Consider the following 18,562-nt stretch of genomic DNA (forward strand, 5'->3'; position numbering starts at 1 on the left):
TGCGATAGTAAAGTGAATCGATCCCCCACCCCTAATACACATATATATATATATATATATATATATATATATGTGTGTGTGTGTGTGTGTCTTGCTTTTATATACATATTACGGTTTATTACAGTTTTTCCAGCATTTTATGTTGGTGCATATACTGTACATATGAAAATGTTTAAATATTAAATAAAGAAAAATATTTAAACATTTATGTTCATTTAGAACAAATTTGGAACTAAATTGTTACTGTAATTTACATCTTGAATTAAATGATTTCAGAGCATGTACTATTGAAAAAATGAATATAATCAAAAGACTGAGCAATAATGATATTTTTGTAACTATTTTACCCTCATTTTGCAATCATTTTTATCAAATGCAGGATTTTATACAAGACAGACTTAGGTCAGCATAGTTCAGTGTAACTAATGTTAACAGCAGGGTCCTTGTGCACGTTAAACAGGTTAAGGATGCCTACCTGGCAAACAGGAGCACTCATAGCTCGTCTCTCCCTTCTGTACGCAGGTGCCTCCGTGGTAGCATGGTGAAGGGTTACAGGGCTGATAGAGGGTCTCGCAATGTCTCCCAGTGTACTCTGCAGGGCAGTTGCAGCGATATGTGCCCACCTCATTCTCACACACGCCACCGTTCTTGCAAGGAGAGGGACTCTGGGCACACTCGTTGATGTCTTGTTTGCAGGTTTGGCCTGAGAAGAAGGGTGTGCAGTGGCAGATGTAGTCGGAATCAAAGGGACTACACTTACCGCCATTGGCACATGGATTTGAGGCACAAGGATCAGCCTGATGGCAGTTCTTACCTAGTGATAAAGAATGTTTACGAACAGAATATGCTCACCACTGTCTGGATTTGAGATGTTAGCTCATACTCCTCATATACATAGTTTTTAACTGGATTGTGGTCTTACCTGACCAGCCTGGTGGGCATTTACACTTGTAACTGTGGATGCTGGTGAGTTCACACGTGCCTCCATTTCGGCACGGGAAGCTAAGGCACACGTTATTGATGGGAGTGAGACACAGTCGGTCCGTGTAGCCCAGGCTGCAGTTGCACACAAAGTCCACCTTATTGACAGAAGTAATCAAACGGCACACGCCGCCATTTCTGCACGGGGACTGGAAGCAAGGGTTGCGGAACTGGCACGCTGTGCCGGCAAATGGCTCAGGACACCTGTAGAGTGGAAAGCAAGCACAGGGAGAATTAGTACTGTATATACTGCACTCAGTATATGATTTAAACTTCATAGTCATAAAGCCACTTTCAATGGCATTAGTCTAGCACTGGATAAAATGTCAGTATAAATCGAGGTAACTGGACTGTAATGTTAATTAAGTTTTTGTCATAAACAAATTTGGATCAGGTTCAATTTTGTGCGTTTTTGCATCCGTAGCAAGCATTTTGTTAGGAAAGGATGACGAATACGAAAGAAACCCGAAGAAAACGTATACGAAATTTAGTCAGTGTGCAAGGACTTTAAGTCTTTTCTTTTTTTTGTCGAAATCAGCCTACAAACAGCTTGTTAACAGTTGCATAAAAATCTGGTATAGGAGTAAGCATTTTAACACCAAAACTATTACACAAAACAGCTTTTAACACTGAACACGTTTGAGATCTCGAGACGGAGGGCAATGGAATGGAAAAACAATGTCTAGGGACACATTTTAAAAGTTGAACTTATTTTACCTTGAGCACTGTGTTAACTTAGCTGTCACGAGCGAGTCACTGTCACAAATTTAACAGTCAAACATGTCAATATAGAGCATGTTTACATAGAAGAACAATGGAACAGCAGCACACTGGAATGCAAAAATGGGTTCTGGCCTCACTGGCTTTATACTTTTACAACTATAGCAAAATTACTTTGTCCACAACTGAACCATCATATAATTACGAATATGTAACATAGGTAACATATCAGTTATCTATTACAGTTGTCTATATTAATGTATATATATTTATGGGATATACGTATAACTTTGCTGGCTCTGAGTCTGCACTATTTCTGCAATGATTGATGTTAGTTTTTAGCATTTTATTTTTAAATTACTTATATAAACTAGTATGTAATTTTAATATTGCCAATTTATCAGTTATCATTATCAGACATAAAATGAAAATAATTATCACCTTATCTGTATTGGCCAGAATTTTAATATCATGCATACTAACATATAATGTATGCCTGAGAAATCCAGACATACACAGCAAAGCCAAAAGTGTAAGAAATACAAAATGTAAAAAGATCACACTTTATTTTAAGGTCCAATTCTCACAATTAAAATACCAATAACTATGACTTTTGTCTCAGTAAACTTCTAATTTGCTGTTCATTAATAGTTAGTAAGGTAGTTGTTAAATTTAGGTATTGTGTAGGATTAGGGATGTAGAATATGGTCACATGTGTTTTATTAGTACTAATAAACAGCCAATATGTTAATAATAGGCATGCTAATAAGCAACTAGTTAATAGTGAGAATTGGTCCCTATGCTAAAGTGTTACAGATGCTTTTTTGAATGTTTAAGGTTTTCTCACAGATTGAGGTTGTGCTTCACAGGTGTAATCCTGTTTCAACCGGATTTGTGAAAGTCAGCCATCCATCAGCGGCTCTTAGGAGAAAAAATGAGCACCTCAGCCTTTCTGAATGAATCTGAATTCATTCACTCCAAAGACAAGGCAGTGTCTAAACAAGGGTCTTTGAACCCAGGCCTAACATTATCAGGACTTCAAAGCTGTCTTCCTCCACCTCAATGCCTGCTATTCTTCTACAGTACAGTCTCCGCAGCATCAATCAGGACCTTGGGAATACAGAGACGGCACAGCAAAAACTTTGTAAAGAGCCGTACAGACTTCATAACAGGTTTTTCCTGGGCTGGCTTGAAAGTAATCTTTTGCCGATTTTACTCGGCGACACAAAAGGGGCCCTCCCTCGACATGACTATGCTGAAATAACCTTTTGCAAAAAGCTAAAGCCATCCAGAGCCTCTGGAATACCAAAGCCATGTTTTTGGACTCGGGGGGCAGCCGGAATATCTCAACACATTCCCAGTGCACTGTTCTCTGATCCAAACAGGGCCCCCCTCGGTGGGTTGGATGTTTTTACTGTGTCTCTCCCAGGATTAGGATGGCCAATAACTTCAACCAAGAAAAGAAAACACAGGGGACTGAGAACCAGGCACGACAAAACCATTCAGTGCACGGTGGGAACTGCACTGTTGCCCACAATGCTACCTTTCCTCCCATTGTCCTATGGCCACTCTGGCACATTTCTGGAGATTCGTTTAGGTTTTTGTGATTATTACACAAACAACACAAACATCTTATGCACCACCAGCACAACAACAAACTCTAAAGTTATACAAGTGTCATCAGTCTTGATGTTGTAAAAGAGTTCCACAGAAGAGAAAAGGTTTCTAGGCTGTGGAACAGCCAGAAATACTTGTGAATTCAAATTAGGGATGTTCATTTTAACCGGTTAACCATTAACCGACCGTATAGAATTTTGACCGATTATTACAATCAGTTAAATGGTTTAAAAAGTCATTTATTTTATTTTTTTTCAGTAGGCCTAATTTATCAAAATATTTTAAAAGGTTTGCTGCATGGTTAAAATATGCTACACGTATACAAAAAATAGAGAAAAAAAAACATAAGTTGCGTATATCGCATTTTATTATTTCATTCAGAAATAGGCCTAATGTCGACGCGGCATGTTTACAAACATTATAATAAACACTGTAAACATAGCTAGGCTATTTTAGTTCCCCTTCACTCCACAACAAATCCTTTCAATTTAACAGTATTTAGAAACGAACAAAAATTAAAAATATAAGAAGATCTATAGCCTATAAACGACAAGCCAAAACGAATTAATTTAGGCTAAAATGAAACTGAAACCACAGTTGAGTCTCTCATTCAACAAAATAAAATATTTCCATATTCGCAATGTAGGCCTATTTGAATGCCAAAATATTATTTATTATGTAGCTACTTCACTGCCATTCCAATATCCACGTAAAACAAAATGTTTCGTATAACATCACAGAGGTACGGTGCTTGACGGCACAGATTTTACTACATATTTAAACTGAGCAGTGTTTTTCCATATGTTTGACTGACTGTATTTTATTATGATAATGAACAAGCTGCATTATTAGCAAAGCTTAATTGTCTGCGCCAGTGCAATCCTTCTAACAGTGGAAGCAACTACTCCTTTTAGTGAAAGATAATCGGATTTGTAAAAGGTACAATTCACAACACAAAAAAGCTATAGGCTATTTGTTGCACACTAGGCTACTTATTATTTAAGTAAAGATATATTTCTCGTATAGGCCTATTTATTAGTTTTATATATAGCCTATATATTCTGCTCCGGGTGTATGTTCACTACTGTGTGTACACTTGAATGGGTTAAATGCAGAGCACAAATTCTGAGTATGGGTCACCATACTTGGCCACACACCACTTCCCCTTTCACTTCACTTCCCTATTCTTGTTTGCTGCTTTTTACGAATGTAAAATTAATGTTTTAATGGCCTATTTTTAACAGGTCACAGACACTTATCCTTTCTAATTTAATTCAATTCTATTTTAAAATAATCTTGTCGGTTAACAGTTAATAATCGGTTAACGAGCATCGGCTGTCGGTTAGAAGAAATAACCGAAATGAACATCCCTAATTCAAATCCATTTCTATTTAAAGGGTCATAGCGTACATTTTTATTGTTTAATTCTCTTCACTGGGGTCCATTTATTAATTGTTTTACACCAGCAAATTGCATTTGTTTATATTTCCACCTGACCCTGAGTATTATTAAATAGTCTGTTTTTTGCTGCTATGCCTTTAAAGTTGCGCTGAAATGTAAGTAGCAACAAATCCTTTCTTCCGTATTGTGATGTACATCTAAATTAAAGAGACTATCAAAAAATAAAAAAACTGTAGTTTGGGGTTTGTGAGTTAATGAAAAGCAAATGCAAGAAGAAAAAAAACATAAAAATGTAAAATTAAAAAATAAATACTTTTAAAATAAAAACAATACTTGAACATTATAAACAGAAATACTTTACTTGTTTGACCTGCATGTCAGCGTGACCATTAACTGATATCAGATTACCGTAAACGTGTAAAATGCAAATGTGTTGTTAAATTATTGAAATATTTACTCAAAATCTTGATAGGTGTAACCATGTAATCTATAAAAAAGTAACTGTAATATAATTAGAAGCATTTTCAAATGTAATGTAATCCATTAACAAGTACTTAATTTTTGGAATCTGATTACGTTTGACTTCCCCATCCTTCCAATACAGACTCTTTGCAAAATGGGCAGGGACATTGTTAAAATAAACTTTCTAACTTCTTTTATTTATAAATTTTATTATTTCTAACTTCTTTCAGAAGGAAATGCAGAGCAGCAGGTACCAAACAACCAGGAACAGCAGAATGAACTTATATTGACATATCTTAATAGTTTTCTCATGATATTGTTATTTTTCTCCAAGTCAGACAACACATCACTGTGTGCAGTTATGAGGGCCTGTGTCGGCCTTCCAGAAAGGCCTCAGGGAGCAGGTGCGCATGCTAATGAGGGAGCGGCAGCTGCTGGTTACAGTGCACCCGACTCCCTACTCATAAACTCCCCTCACACTTTCCCAAAGAGAATACGAGGGCCAAGGCAGCAGGCAGTTGAATGGTTTGCCCACCACAGAACAGAGCAGACAGGCTCCATGAGAAGGCCATTGTTCCTGCCGCCATTCAGAGCAGAGCTGACCGCAGTCTGGGTGCCTCTAACCCCTCTGAGTGTGCATTCAGCTGTTAAACCTCCTCTTCTTTCCCCTCCCTTCCATCCCATCCCTCGGTCACCTCTCTATCCCTCTTGTTTTCATCATGGCCTCCCTTTTTAATCTTCCAGCCTCCTCTTCACTTCCTTCCTATTGGCTGGGCTAGAGCTGTAGTCACACTCCTCCACGTTTGCCTTTTACTGTCTCCCGCCTTCTCCTCTCATCTTCATCTTCAGTTCCTTGTATATCTGGATGATGAGGTCATTTTTGAACCATACACCTCAGCACTTGGCTGAGAACAACTCCCTGTCCTGCTTTTAAAAGTTACAAAGCTTTAAAGGCTCTTTAATGGCCTGTGTCGATATCTATTTGCATTCTACTATTTAGATTAGAATATTTTTATATAATATAAAATATATACACCACAGTTCAAAAGTTCATAACAGAACTGTAGTGTCTGTAAAATATATAATATATATAATATTTTACATAAACAATGTTTTTGTGAAGGCCAATGAGACATAAACAACATTGCTAAAATTAAACTACCACTTATTTAGCATCTATCTAGCCCATTCCCTATATTATGCTTGAATTAAGAAAATTTTACAAACACTTTCAAAAGTACAAAGCAGTCTGACAAGACTAGCTCACTAAAAGCCCAAATTATTTTGTTGTTATTCAGTTTAATTTCCCAAAACATGTCTAGTAGGATTCCATGATGGATGGACCTTTGACTCACAAGCTTTCTGAGACAAAGAATATGAACCTGGTTTACAGGATTTTTGCATTGCCTGAGGGGAGGAGTCCATGGCCTTGCTGGAATGTAACCATTTACATAAAAAAATTCACCCCATTCTGTGTCCCCATCCCTGACAGCACTCCTCAATGGAGAGGTCTGGCAGCCGCACTTAACAGCACCCTGTGGAAAATCACACCACCTTTGAAAGTCTACTAGACCTTCTCGTCCTGGCAAACAGTCTCACTTCTTGAGGGGGTAAATACATAGGGCACTTAGTCAGCCTTAGTAAAGCACACATTAGGGAATTACGGTGAGTACACTGAGGACCTCTGGAAACCCTGCCAGTTTGCTCTTTAACTTGGCAAATGCTTGTCACGTTAGCAATCAAGCTACTTAAAGTGGCATTAGGCTACAAAAAGGGTAGCCTACTAAGATAAAAAATACTTTAAAGAGAACAAAAGCAATGAGGTTTTTAATTGAAAAAAAAGTATAAACAAGTATAAACAATCTCCATTTACGAATCTCCATCCTTAACTCAGAAAAGGCCCATAAAAATAAATCTCAGGTTCTGTAAACAGACCTAGTTCGTGTTTGTTTCTGTGACCAGAGAATGACCCCATACTGTTATTCTACCTTCACCATCCTCTCAGAAATACCTTTGTCCTCTAAAAAGTGATGGCATTCATTCTGTGGCCACCAGTAGCCCATGACAACATGATTTTACTAGCGCTACAATGCTGGCCCAGGCCAGAGCAGATGTTTTGTTGACACCTGACCCTCAGCCAGATGAAACACAGGGGGTTTCCACCCACTGCGCTCCAATCTGCCATCTGCCATTGAAAGGTCACAAAGTGAAGGGGGTTGTCTCTCACAACAAAAAGTTAAAGTATAACTTAGAAGCCCTTTCATGGCTGAACTACAGGACTGAATACAGAGTACTGTAAATAGTGGCTGTAAAGACAATGAATGAATGTCCAAAACAGCATTGTGATGTTTGGACATCATACTATAAGTGTTAATAAAGGATATTTTATTTCAACAGGGTTTGTGTTTGTCATAATGGTAATTAGCACAGATCTATTTTTTCCTTCTTTCTTTCTTACAAAAAGCAAATATCACAGTTACTGTAAGGCAACTAGAAATTAAGCTAGTGTTTTTGTTACACTCGTTATTACACACATTATTCTCAAAAGTCTGCCCTAAGTTAGAGCCATGCAAATAGCCATGATTCAGTTAAAAAAACTGTCCTGAATGATTATTTCGTAAATCAGACTGATCCGGTTACAGAGCTTCTTAAATTAACAGTAATATTTTACAGTACTGTTTTACAATATTTTTTACTGTATCTTTGATCAAATAAATACATCTTATGAGCCATTTTTTTAAACAAATCTATACTTTTATCCAGCAAGGACACATTAAATTGATCAAAAGTGATGGTAATTTAATTGATACAATTTTTACACAATTTTATAAAAATTACATACTGTCACGTCTGTGAGTTTCTGTTTTTGACCTAGTTTTTGCCTGTGTCTTGTTAAGTTGATCGTCACCACCTGTTGTTTCATTAATTATCCCATTAGCCCCTGGGTTTATAAGTCCTGAGTCTTCCTCATTTCAGTTGCCAGTTATTGTCTATGTTACACGTTTTTGAGTAGACTGTTATTAAAGACTGTTATTTTGGATTATCTTTGCCTGATCTCATCTTCCTCCTTGGAGCTCCGTAACAGAATAACTGGCCTAAACTGTTTGAGTGGCGTTTTTCCCCTTTTTGTTTTGTTTAAACTTTTCCATGGACCTTTCCCCCGTAAAATTTCTCTGCCTGGAGCAGGGAGATCGCTCGCTGAAAGCTCATACCCTGGACCTCATTCAGCTCGCGTGCCTCACTCACTATCCGGGCCGCTCGCTCTGTGTTTTTTATTACATCAGCCTGAGCGGTCAAAGGCACGCGTTCCAGCGGGCGGTCCTAAAGAGGATTTCGCCGCCTTTGTGGAGTGGGTGCTGGTACACAACGACTCGATGTTCACCGTCGGCCCTGTGGATGATGATTTCACCACCAGACCCACTCCACAACTACCAGAGACCAGCCTACCACCAGCAAAAGATGCGACGGAGGTGTCGCACGAGCCCACCACAGACCGAGGAGTTTGGCGCGCCACGATGGAGGAACTTGGACTGAGGACAAGGTCGGAAGTTACCATCGCCCTGAAGCCTACTACCCCGCAATGGTCTGACCAGGTGTGTGAGCCGGCTACACCGCTGAGCACTGAGGGAGTTTTAGTGGAGTTCGGGGATATGGAGGATTGCCCCGCCCACACTCCTACCGCTATGAGTGAGTACGAACTGGCCTCTGGTGGATATTATGAGGAACTAAAGGACATTTTTTCGGAGGTCCTGATTGACTTTTTTGGAGAGGTGAACCCTAAACTCCCTGTTCTTCCCAATACTCCTGTGTCTCCGCTGGTCCCGTCCTGCCCTGAATCTCCTGTATTTCCTGAATCCCCGCCCAGCCTTCCTCTCCCGCCTCCTTACTCAGCCAGTCCTTCAGCCCCACCATCGCTAATGTCCTTCAACCCCTCTGCACCTCCTACTGGTCAACTGGATATGCAGAGTGTCTTCGGACCATCAGCTCAATCCTACACAGAGGATCCCCTGTCTCTGCCTCAGACCTCAGCGCCCCCTGCTCCACCTCGGTCCTTCGACACTTCGGCTCCACCTTGGCTCCTCCCTCCCTCGGCTCCACCGGAAGCCATCGGCCATACGGCTTCTCCGGGCTCCCTCGTCCATCCGGCTCCACCTTGGTCAGTTGTCGACCTGTCTGCATCTATGGCTTCGGCTGGCTCCTCCTTCCCTCCGACTCCGCCTTTGTCCTCGGTCCCACCGGCTCAGCCTCTGACCTCTGGATTTCCGGTTCCTCCTCGGATGCTTGTCGCCGCGGCTCCTCCTCGGTCTCCAGGACCATCGGCTGAGCGTGGACTCATCGGCTCTTCGGCTCCATCTGGGTCTCCATCTACGAGGGCTGCATCTCCGTCGGTCGTCCCCAGGGTGTCCACGACTGTCAAGGCATCATTCCCACCTTGGCTCCTCCCGCCTTCGACTCCGCCCTGGGGCCTCGTCCTGGTTGGTCTCTGGCTCAACACATGGCTCCTCCTGCTCCTGGCTTCCCCTTGGCTCCTTCCACCTTCCACTCCCCCATGGACTTTTTTGTTCTGTGTTTGGTCTGCCCTCTCTCCTGCTCCACTCCCTCCTCCAGAGCCCCCACCCTCCCTCCTCAGTTTGAACTCTTTACAGCGTGAGGACACGCCTTCCCGGGAGGAGGCGATATGTCACATGTCTGTGAGTTTCTGTTTTTGACCTAGTTTTTGCCTGTGTCTTGTTAAGTTCATCGTCACCACCTGTTGTTTCATTAATTATCCCATTAGCCCCTGGGTTTATAAGTCCTAAGTTTTCCTCATTTCAGTTGTCAGTTATTGTCTATGTTGCACGTTTTTGAGTAGACCGTTATTAAAGACTGTTATTTTGGATTATCTTTGCCTGATCTCATCTTCCTCCTTGGAGCTCCGTAACACATATGTTATTCACAGAAAATCCTAACGTCTGTCCTAGCTCATAGCCATGATCTAGTTCACAAAACTGGCCTGAATGATTCTTTCATAAATCAGACTGATCCGGTTGCAAAGCTTCTCAAGTTAACAGCTCACTGGAGGGGAAGATTATCGGTAACAATTTAAATTTCGGTCTGTTTCGAACGCAAAGCTATCATATAACTTCAGAAGACAACACAAGCTGTATGGACCCTTTTTATGATACATTTATAGTTCTTTTGTGTCCTATTAGAACCAGTACATTATTTAAACAATTATATTTTAAACTATATTTTAAACCACGTTTACTGTTTTATTTTTAAACTATTATTTAATATTAAGTTTACTGTAATATTTAGCCCCCTGTTTACTTGTATTGTAAGTACCATACTAATTGTGATTTTGTTGTAAATTTGACAAGCTAAAATTACTTACTTTGGTTGTCGGCATTATGTCTTGAATGCATTTAATAGAACTTAGTTAATAAATTGCCCAGAACATTCCTAAAGGCAATTAACTAGCATTAGTTGTTTGTGTGATGAGGCTACCTGTAAGATAGTTGTTAGGTTTTGTTAAGAAGGTAGTTGCACCACTGGCCTGTTTTGTCCCCTTGGGCAGTGTGACAATGATGCAAAATCTACTCTCTTTTAAACCCTAATTTCCTGTAGTGGGGAGTTTAACTATGAGGAGTCTTTGAGTCTTGTCTGTTCTTTATGAAACAAAGGCCCCGGGCTCTTCGCACTCTCTCTGTAATCACCAGCGGAGACCTGATTCTCCAGGCCCACATCTGTTAGTGTTTATTACGCCTGTGTTTATTTGTCCCTAGTACTGAGGGACCCTATGGGAATGACAGTTCCCTTGAGGGACAAGGAGCAGCCATTAACGGACCCAATACTTTTCTAATGAGTGTTGCTCCTGTTGGTTTTACGAGGCTAGGGAGAAGGTTAATTGAGATGTCCTTCGCGACACTAAGTAGTCATTTTTTTTAGCGGAATGATGCCGGGCACTTAACAGGAAAAGGATTTATTTATTAAAATATCTTTGTCAACCCCTCTGACAGTGTGACAAAGTGAGAGGAAACTTTTAAACATCTGCCACTGCCAGGGATGAATAGAAAAACCACAGGCATTAGCGTGTATTATGCTGTAAGTAGCACCCATTGTACACAGTGAATTATTTACCTTGGTACTGATCACTTGTAATGCTGTGTTCCACAGGCAGATGGTTTAGGTCAAAAGCATCAAACAAAAACAACACACGCCTGGTGTGTTTTGCTGCTTTTTTGTACTTGCCCAGCTGTACATACAGAACACAATCTGGCAATAACAGAATGTACAATCAAAGTTTGCTGAATTCCTGATAGAAATAGGGCAGAATCAGATTTCAACTCGCCAACACAAGTCACTTTGCTCAATCGAGACATTAAGCTGTGCCATAAAGATGCCAAGAATGGGACACTCAGCATTGGTCATCTGTGGTGATATGATAAGGGACTACAACTTCTCTTCCTTTGGCACTGGTGCCCATTTCCTGTATCAAAATACAGTAAGGAACTCAGCTCTAGAAAGCATACAGAGCGTTTATTGAAACTGTCCCACACAATCAAGTGGTCATTCTGGATTACTGCTTTAGACACACCACACATGCCCCAGGGTGTGAATTACAACCATTTTGGCTCACATTTACAAACTAGGGATCATAAATATACATAATGTACTAATACAAATGCAAATTACAGTAAAATGTATCCTGCATAAACTGACTTTAAATATATAAGAGATTATTCAAACTCTTATGTCAATAACAAGTTTTTAAAATATATATCAATACTTTCATCCAGCAAGTATGATTAGTGATAGTAAAGACATTTATGATGCTACAAAAGATTTTTATTTCAAATAAATGCTGTTCTTTTGAACTTTTATATATTAAAGAATGTATTGTTTCCACAAAAATATTAAGAAGCAACTGTTTTATCTATAGCTAATAACAATAATTTAAGCAGCAACTGTTTTGAACATTAATAATAAGAGGAAACAGTTTATTTATATTGTTGTAATATTTTACAACGTTACTGTTTTTAGTGTATCTATGATCAAATAATAGGGATGTAAGAAAATATCGATACACGTGAGTTTCGCAATATTCTGTTTAGTGATACTGTATCAATTCTCAAAAATGGAATATCGATATTTAAAAAAAAAATCATGCAGGCTCATAGCAGTTGTTTCGTTTTGAGTTCATATCCCGACCGCTAGATAGTTCACTGCCAGTGATGGAGGATGATATAATTGTTCCAGTTCCCGTTTCGGTGTACAAAGCTGAAATTGTCAGGATTAGGGACTGGTTTTGTTGTGTTTTTGCTCCCCATGTATTCCCTGTGACCCAGTTTCTCCCTCACGTTGCATGTTGATTTGATTCCAGGTGTGTCTCGTCTTTCTCCCTAATTGTCTATTTAAGGTCTTGACCATTCAGTTAGTGTTTGCTGGTTCTTGAAACTCATTCCTTGTGTTTCCTGTGTCTCCTACGCTCCCTGTTGGATTATTAAAGACTCTTGTCTGTGAATTCCTCGTCTCCTCGTTCCGTGCTTCCTTGCTTCCTGAGAAGTGTGACAGAAGTGTGGCGTCATTTGGGCTTTTGTGGTAACATCCGCCCTGGGACCGCAGAGCGAGCGCCACCTCGGTTCTGCTGCTTGCCACATCCAGAGCCTTTGCACGCTGCAGCTTTCTCTCGTAATTCAGGGGCGTTTTGTGCATTTGGGGTGGTGCTCGCGTTGTGGTCTCTGCGATTCCACGCGGAACATAAATACAAACTGAAAAACCTGTTAAATCCAAGTTGAAAGGTTCTGAGAATATTCAACATCTGTATTTATTTTATTGTTTTCTTTAGGAATCCTGCAAGCACTTTTTCTATTTTTCATTGACACTAAGCAGATGTAATTTTTTGTTCAGATCAAAATGTTATGACATTGTATATTACAACTGTAAACTTTAACTGTGAACCTTTAAAGAAGGGTTTAAAAATATATATGATCTTTTTATAAAATACATTATATACATTTAACTAAAGAATCCTGCAAGCACTTTAATCTTTCCCCCTTGACTCACACTGCACAAAAAGCGGTTCAATAACGTTGAATGTTACACGGACTGATTATTGCAAATGCAGATCCCAGTGTGTTATGGTTAAACAATTTATTATTTTTTATTGATTTATTTATTTATGTATTGCTAAGGTTTGCATATGGTGGTGTGCTCTTAATGACAGCTTTCCTAAAAAATATATCCTATTCCTAAAATAAGAAATATCCCAATATATCGCCTTGCTTAATATATCGCAATATATCGTATCGCAACCCCTGTATCGTGATACGTATTGTATCGCCAGATTCTTGCCAATACACAGCCCTATCAAATAAATAGCCACCTAGAACAACTTAGTAACCATTTAGAAACATTTAGTAACCGAATAGAAAATAATGAAGATATGTTGGCAAAATGCTACAGCAAGTTTTGAAAAGTCTTGTTGAAAAATAGAGTTACAAATGAGGATGTCAGAAACATTGTCCATGCTAGGCAACATTTGACTTCTATAGTCCATATTTTTCAAGGCGAGGGACAAGATGTTATAACTCCAACCCACAAACACTTGAGCTAAACTGCAATTATGTAACTAAGCTCTAAGTATGAGATGAATTATTAGATGGATGCATGTTAGTGGTGAATTAAAACAAGGTTTATCCAACCGACATCAGTTTTTCAGCTCTGTATTCAAATCTTTATGACTCTATTGGGACCCAATCGGAAGACACTGAGCTCTTTTTGCACATTACATTAACAGCCGCCCATCAAAGACATAGTCGGAAGGTCTAAAGTTTGTGAACTTCTCCTCATCTCCCTCCAGTCTTGCATCTCTCATCTCCTTGTCGAACACTAATCCTTTTGATTCAAATCTGCCGTCCCTCATACATACAAGGAATTCAGATGTGGAAGCTGGTGTATTTTTAGTAGTTTGTATTACTGCAGTTGGTCTTCTGGCCTTGCCAAAGCATCAAAGATAACGACTCACTCACTCCTTTACGAGCCTGTCAGAGAGCCAGATATGAGTGTTTGGTATTCCTGGCATGGAATGTCAAGTAGAACCAACACATCTTCCCAAAACAATATAAGACTTGCTGAACAACACCTGATTTAAAATGATACCTGCAGTTACATTTTATGTTTCTATATAGATTTACTCTTCATGTGGCACATCAAATTACTACACAGTGTGTTGTCAATGAATATAATGTATTTTTATACTTATTTTAATCAAGAAAAAAACTGACTAAATTAAACCAACAGAAGTCATTTTAGGGTTCAGATTTAAAAAAAAATTTAATAAAATTAAATAAACTTTTTTTGCATATTTTCTTGCTTTTTAATACGTTTCTTAATTTAAACAAATGTGTTTTAGGAGCCCATGCACAGTTAACAATATTTTGTCAGGTAATGTCTCTTATGCAACAATTAACTAGTTAAATATTATGTAATACATATTTAAACATTAATAATACTATTATTAATTATTAATAAACCTACATTCAGTCATTTTTAAGAACATGTTTTGAAGAATATTTCAACTCTAATCAAAGTCAAAAAGGGTGCATACCCCACTGACTTTCATTTATGCACAAACAAATTTTTTAAAATATCTTCTTTTGTGGTACACAGAACAAGAAAAAAAGTCATACAGCTTTGGAACAACATGAGGGGGAATAAATAATGACAGAACAAAAATATTTGGAAGAACTACCTCTTTAAGAGAACAACTGCACATTTTCAGAATTTACAGTGCGGTGAACTAAAAGGTCAAAATGTGTCACATTTGAGCATTTGAGGGCATTCACAATGGATCCATTTGATTAGAGGGACAGCGTAGCCAAAACTGACCTATGAACTCACTTTTTGCCAAAGTTTGTCAGACATGTTGCAGGACCACCAGTCTGCATTTGTTTGTCCACCAGTTGCATTTGAGCAATAGATAAAAGGTACTAGACATAGTAATGTGCCATCCTGAGCGGGAGAGCGGCCTTCGTTTGTATCTCCATGTTTAATTAGAGGAGTCTGAGTATGATAGGGCACAATGGTGGCTTTGTGGCCCGACTGAGGCAGGGAGGCTGCCAGACAGAATTAAGATGTGGCCCACCGCCAGCGTGGCTCCATGTGCTCGCAGTCCACTGAGGGAAGCCAAAAACAAAGTTTCAAATGAGCTCTGCCAGTGTGCTCCTCCATAGCCACCCTGATAAACTCATTGATAGCCAGAGAAAGACAATGCAACCTTGGCCAAATGCTTGCAACCCAATCCTGCATTCACATCACTGCTGAAGTAAAAAGAACAGAGGGCCAAATAGAGTTAACCCTATTAGAAAATCGACCAACACAATTAGAGCAAAGAAGCAGTCAACCGTCGTGTTCAAGCACAAAAAAGTTATGTGATGGTATGCGAGCTGAGGCAACCTGTTTGCTCTTGATTTTCCAATGGTGCAATGCTACCAATTATGAAAACATCCAGTCCAATTACACTCTACTGCCATCTGTCCTTCTAATGTAAATCACAGAGAGTGAATGGGCATTCAAAATAGGACAAAACACCCGAGCAGGGGCAGGGTGCGCAAGGGGGGGCCTCAGGCATTCTGGGAAGCCTCAAACAGATTAGTCACACAGAATTAATCTAGACTGGAGAACAATGGTCGCCGAGCTTCTGGCAAACCCCAGCTGTCGTTCCATAAAAGAAAAGCTAAATAAGATTTAGGGCTCCGGGTGTCTCCGAGACTTGGGCTAGAGAAGTGGCCCGTACTCACGACCAGCCGGAGGGGGGTGATGCCCTAGACCCTCTTCATCAGAGGTTGTGTTTGCTGTTCATTAGCTGAGGCCATGTTCTTCAAGGATAGAAGCCCACTTTGCTTTTGTTTGCAAAGTTGAGATTCAAATTGATCGATAGTGTTCTGGTATACAACAGTTTTTTTCTGAAAATGTGAAACTTTTGGAACCGGATCACAATGAAATTTCATATCAGTGATGTGTGCAATTCTGAAACAATATATTAAATTCCTCCAGGATATTGATATGGTTCAGAAACTGCAATTTTATGTAATTGATTTCAATTACTTACTTGCATTCTCCCCTCCCGTCTGCAGTAGGTTCACATGTACCACCATTTTGGCATTTTTCTGAGCATTCCAGGCCTAGAAAAATAGAAACGGCGTTATAAATTTATAATGAGCATAACATAAAGTCGATCGCATTCCCATCTCAAAACTAATATATACTGCCAAAGGTGCTATCATCCTTACTTTTTAAATATTAATAATAATATTTAATACACATTCTTAAATTTTCAATTTGGTTCCAAACTATGGAAAAGTTGGTAAGATACTGGGCAAAAACCAGAAAGAAAGTGTGACTCCTAACACCTTAAAGTGATGTTTGTGGACAGAGGGATTGACAGCACACTCCTGTGAGCATTCTTCATTCTGCAGCTGTTCTGGGGAATGTCTTATGGCAAGCTGTTTTAACATTTATTCTTTAAAACCAATTAATATCTGTTAATCCGTTACTTTTACTTATTGTCTATACTAGTACTTGTATTTAATTACAAGTAAGCAATCCAAAGTGACTAGTATATTTTTTCACTAATACCTATCCATTATATGCTAGTATATCTTCCTATAGTGAAGGTCTATGTAATTGGCCACTATAACTATTTCTTATCTTATTAGTTAAATAGCTTTTTTTTATGTGTCACATACAATGCCTAATCAGGACGTACTATGAAGATTTAAAAAAAAAAAAAAACACTAGAAATAACTGTAATATACTAATTCTAATAAATAGATTTGATTAGTACAAGGGAAACTTCAAAATATATACTGCTACTTGAATCGATACTGGAATAAAATATGTAGCTACCAGAAACAGTGGGAATGCATACTAGTTAGAAGTGAATAGTTGTGAGTAAAAATGAAATCTTACTTGTCACTATTTGGTAATTGACTAAAAGCAACCGAATAAGTATTAGGCTAATATGTAATGAATAGGGTGTCCTACTTGTGAGACACTGTTACCTATCAGTAGTAACTAAAGAAATTACAATAGACACTACCTAATTGGATAAACGCTTTGTAAACATTAACATAAAAATAGATAGTTGCAAGCAATACAAACGGCTTGCCATAATGTAGTTGGGTAGCATCTAACTGCAAAAGTGTTGAAACTTCAGTCGAACTGCGCTAGAGCAATAGGCTACTTGCCACTATTGCACAGTATGAACTGTAGGCTAGTATCGAAGCCACCATGTGGTCTAACGTTAACTGATCCTAAAACACTTGGTTGTGTTCAAATCTGTATCATTACGAGCGACGTGCGAACGTAACATTTAATGTAGCCTACTAAAACGTTGTATGTGTATATTTTGCGTTAGAGTAAACCTAGCGTCAAATTAGCAGTGTTAGTCGAACATATAAGTATTGATAGATACTTCGTGATAGCGTTACAAGTAAAAAAAGGTACAGAATATCAAACGATTGATCATGTCTGCTCTGTCTGCCATTTGAATAGGCTGTGTACTGACATCAGTGCGCAACAAGTGACTTCTTCTCGGACAAGGTCTTTAATTTTACACTAAATGTCAGTAGCCTAATAAACGTAGTCTATTTTTTAGAAATCATGGTAATCATAGCCTAATGTTAGAGTAGAAATTGCGACTTGCGGCTAATGAAGAAAGCATCAATGAAACGTACCTTGCGTCAAAGTTAAGAGTGATATCAGAAGAATTAGTTTAACGAGGAAAAGATGCATTCCTTCTTATGGATAGTTGTGGGATTCCACGCAGGCTTAACATATATCCAACATTGGTCTGTTCAAGAAAAGGAAATGAATCACGAAAGTATAAAAGATAGATCCAAAAACTACACTTGTGGCTTGTGCTCGCGACCTCCGGTGCTGCTCGTGCAGTCTGAGCTGAGTGAATGAGAGAGATCATGTATTCAAGGCTTCATTCTCCTGCTCTCATCCAGAGGCTCCTTCCGCCACTTCACGAGCTGTAGCCTGGCTATTCATTTACTTGACAAACTTTCTGAAATGGCAGTGGGAAAAACACGCCCTCCCTTTAAACTCGGTTGGGGATTTCAAAACATGTAAACGGGAAAATCTCAGAACCAGATTACTCGATGCTGTTTAAATAAAAAAAATCAAGCTGCTTCAACTAGACTAATTATTATTTAGTAACTAGTTCCACAGAAATTTTACGTTTAGTCAATTTCTCTCTTAAGTGAATTGTTATTTTGTAGTTGGATCAAAACTGAACCATTTAGTCCATGTGTTGTATATGTTACCTCAATAAGATTTATTATTTGGACAACATAAGAACTAGATTTATAGTTTAACATATATATAACATATA

General features: G+C 38.9%; 1 protein-coding gene across 1 annotated transcript in view; it reads right to left on the reverse strand.

Moving 5' to 3' along the window:
• notch1b (notch receptor 1b) overlaps positions 1-18,242 on the reverse strand; it is a 49,094-nt gene extending 30,852 nt beyond the window's left edge. Inside the window, exons 1-4 of the mRNA XM_079419768.1 lie at positions 17,901-18,242; positions 16,274-16,346; positions 923-1,185; positions 476-814 (exon numbers count right to left, since the gene is read on the reverse strand). Of these exons, the coding sequence (XP_079275894.1) occupies positions 476-814; positions 923-1,185; positions 16,274-16,346; positions 17,901-17,958 (733 nt within the window). The 5' untranslated portion in view covers positions 17,959-18,242. The remainder of the gene's footprint in view (positions 1-475; positions 815-922; positions 1,186-16,273; positions 16,347-17,900) is intronic.
• Between the last annotated feature and the right edge of the window lie 320 nt (positions 18,243-18,562).

This window comes from Barbus barbus (genome assembly GCF_936440315.1).
Source record: "Barbus barbus genome assembly, chromosome: 6".
Taxonomy (NCBI): Eukaryota; Metazoa; Chordata; class Actinopteri; order Cypriniformes; family Cyprinidae; genus Barbus; species Barbus barbus.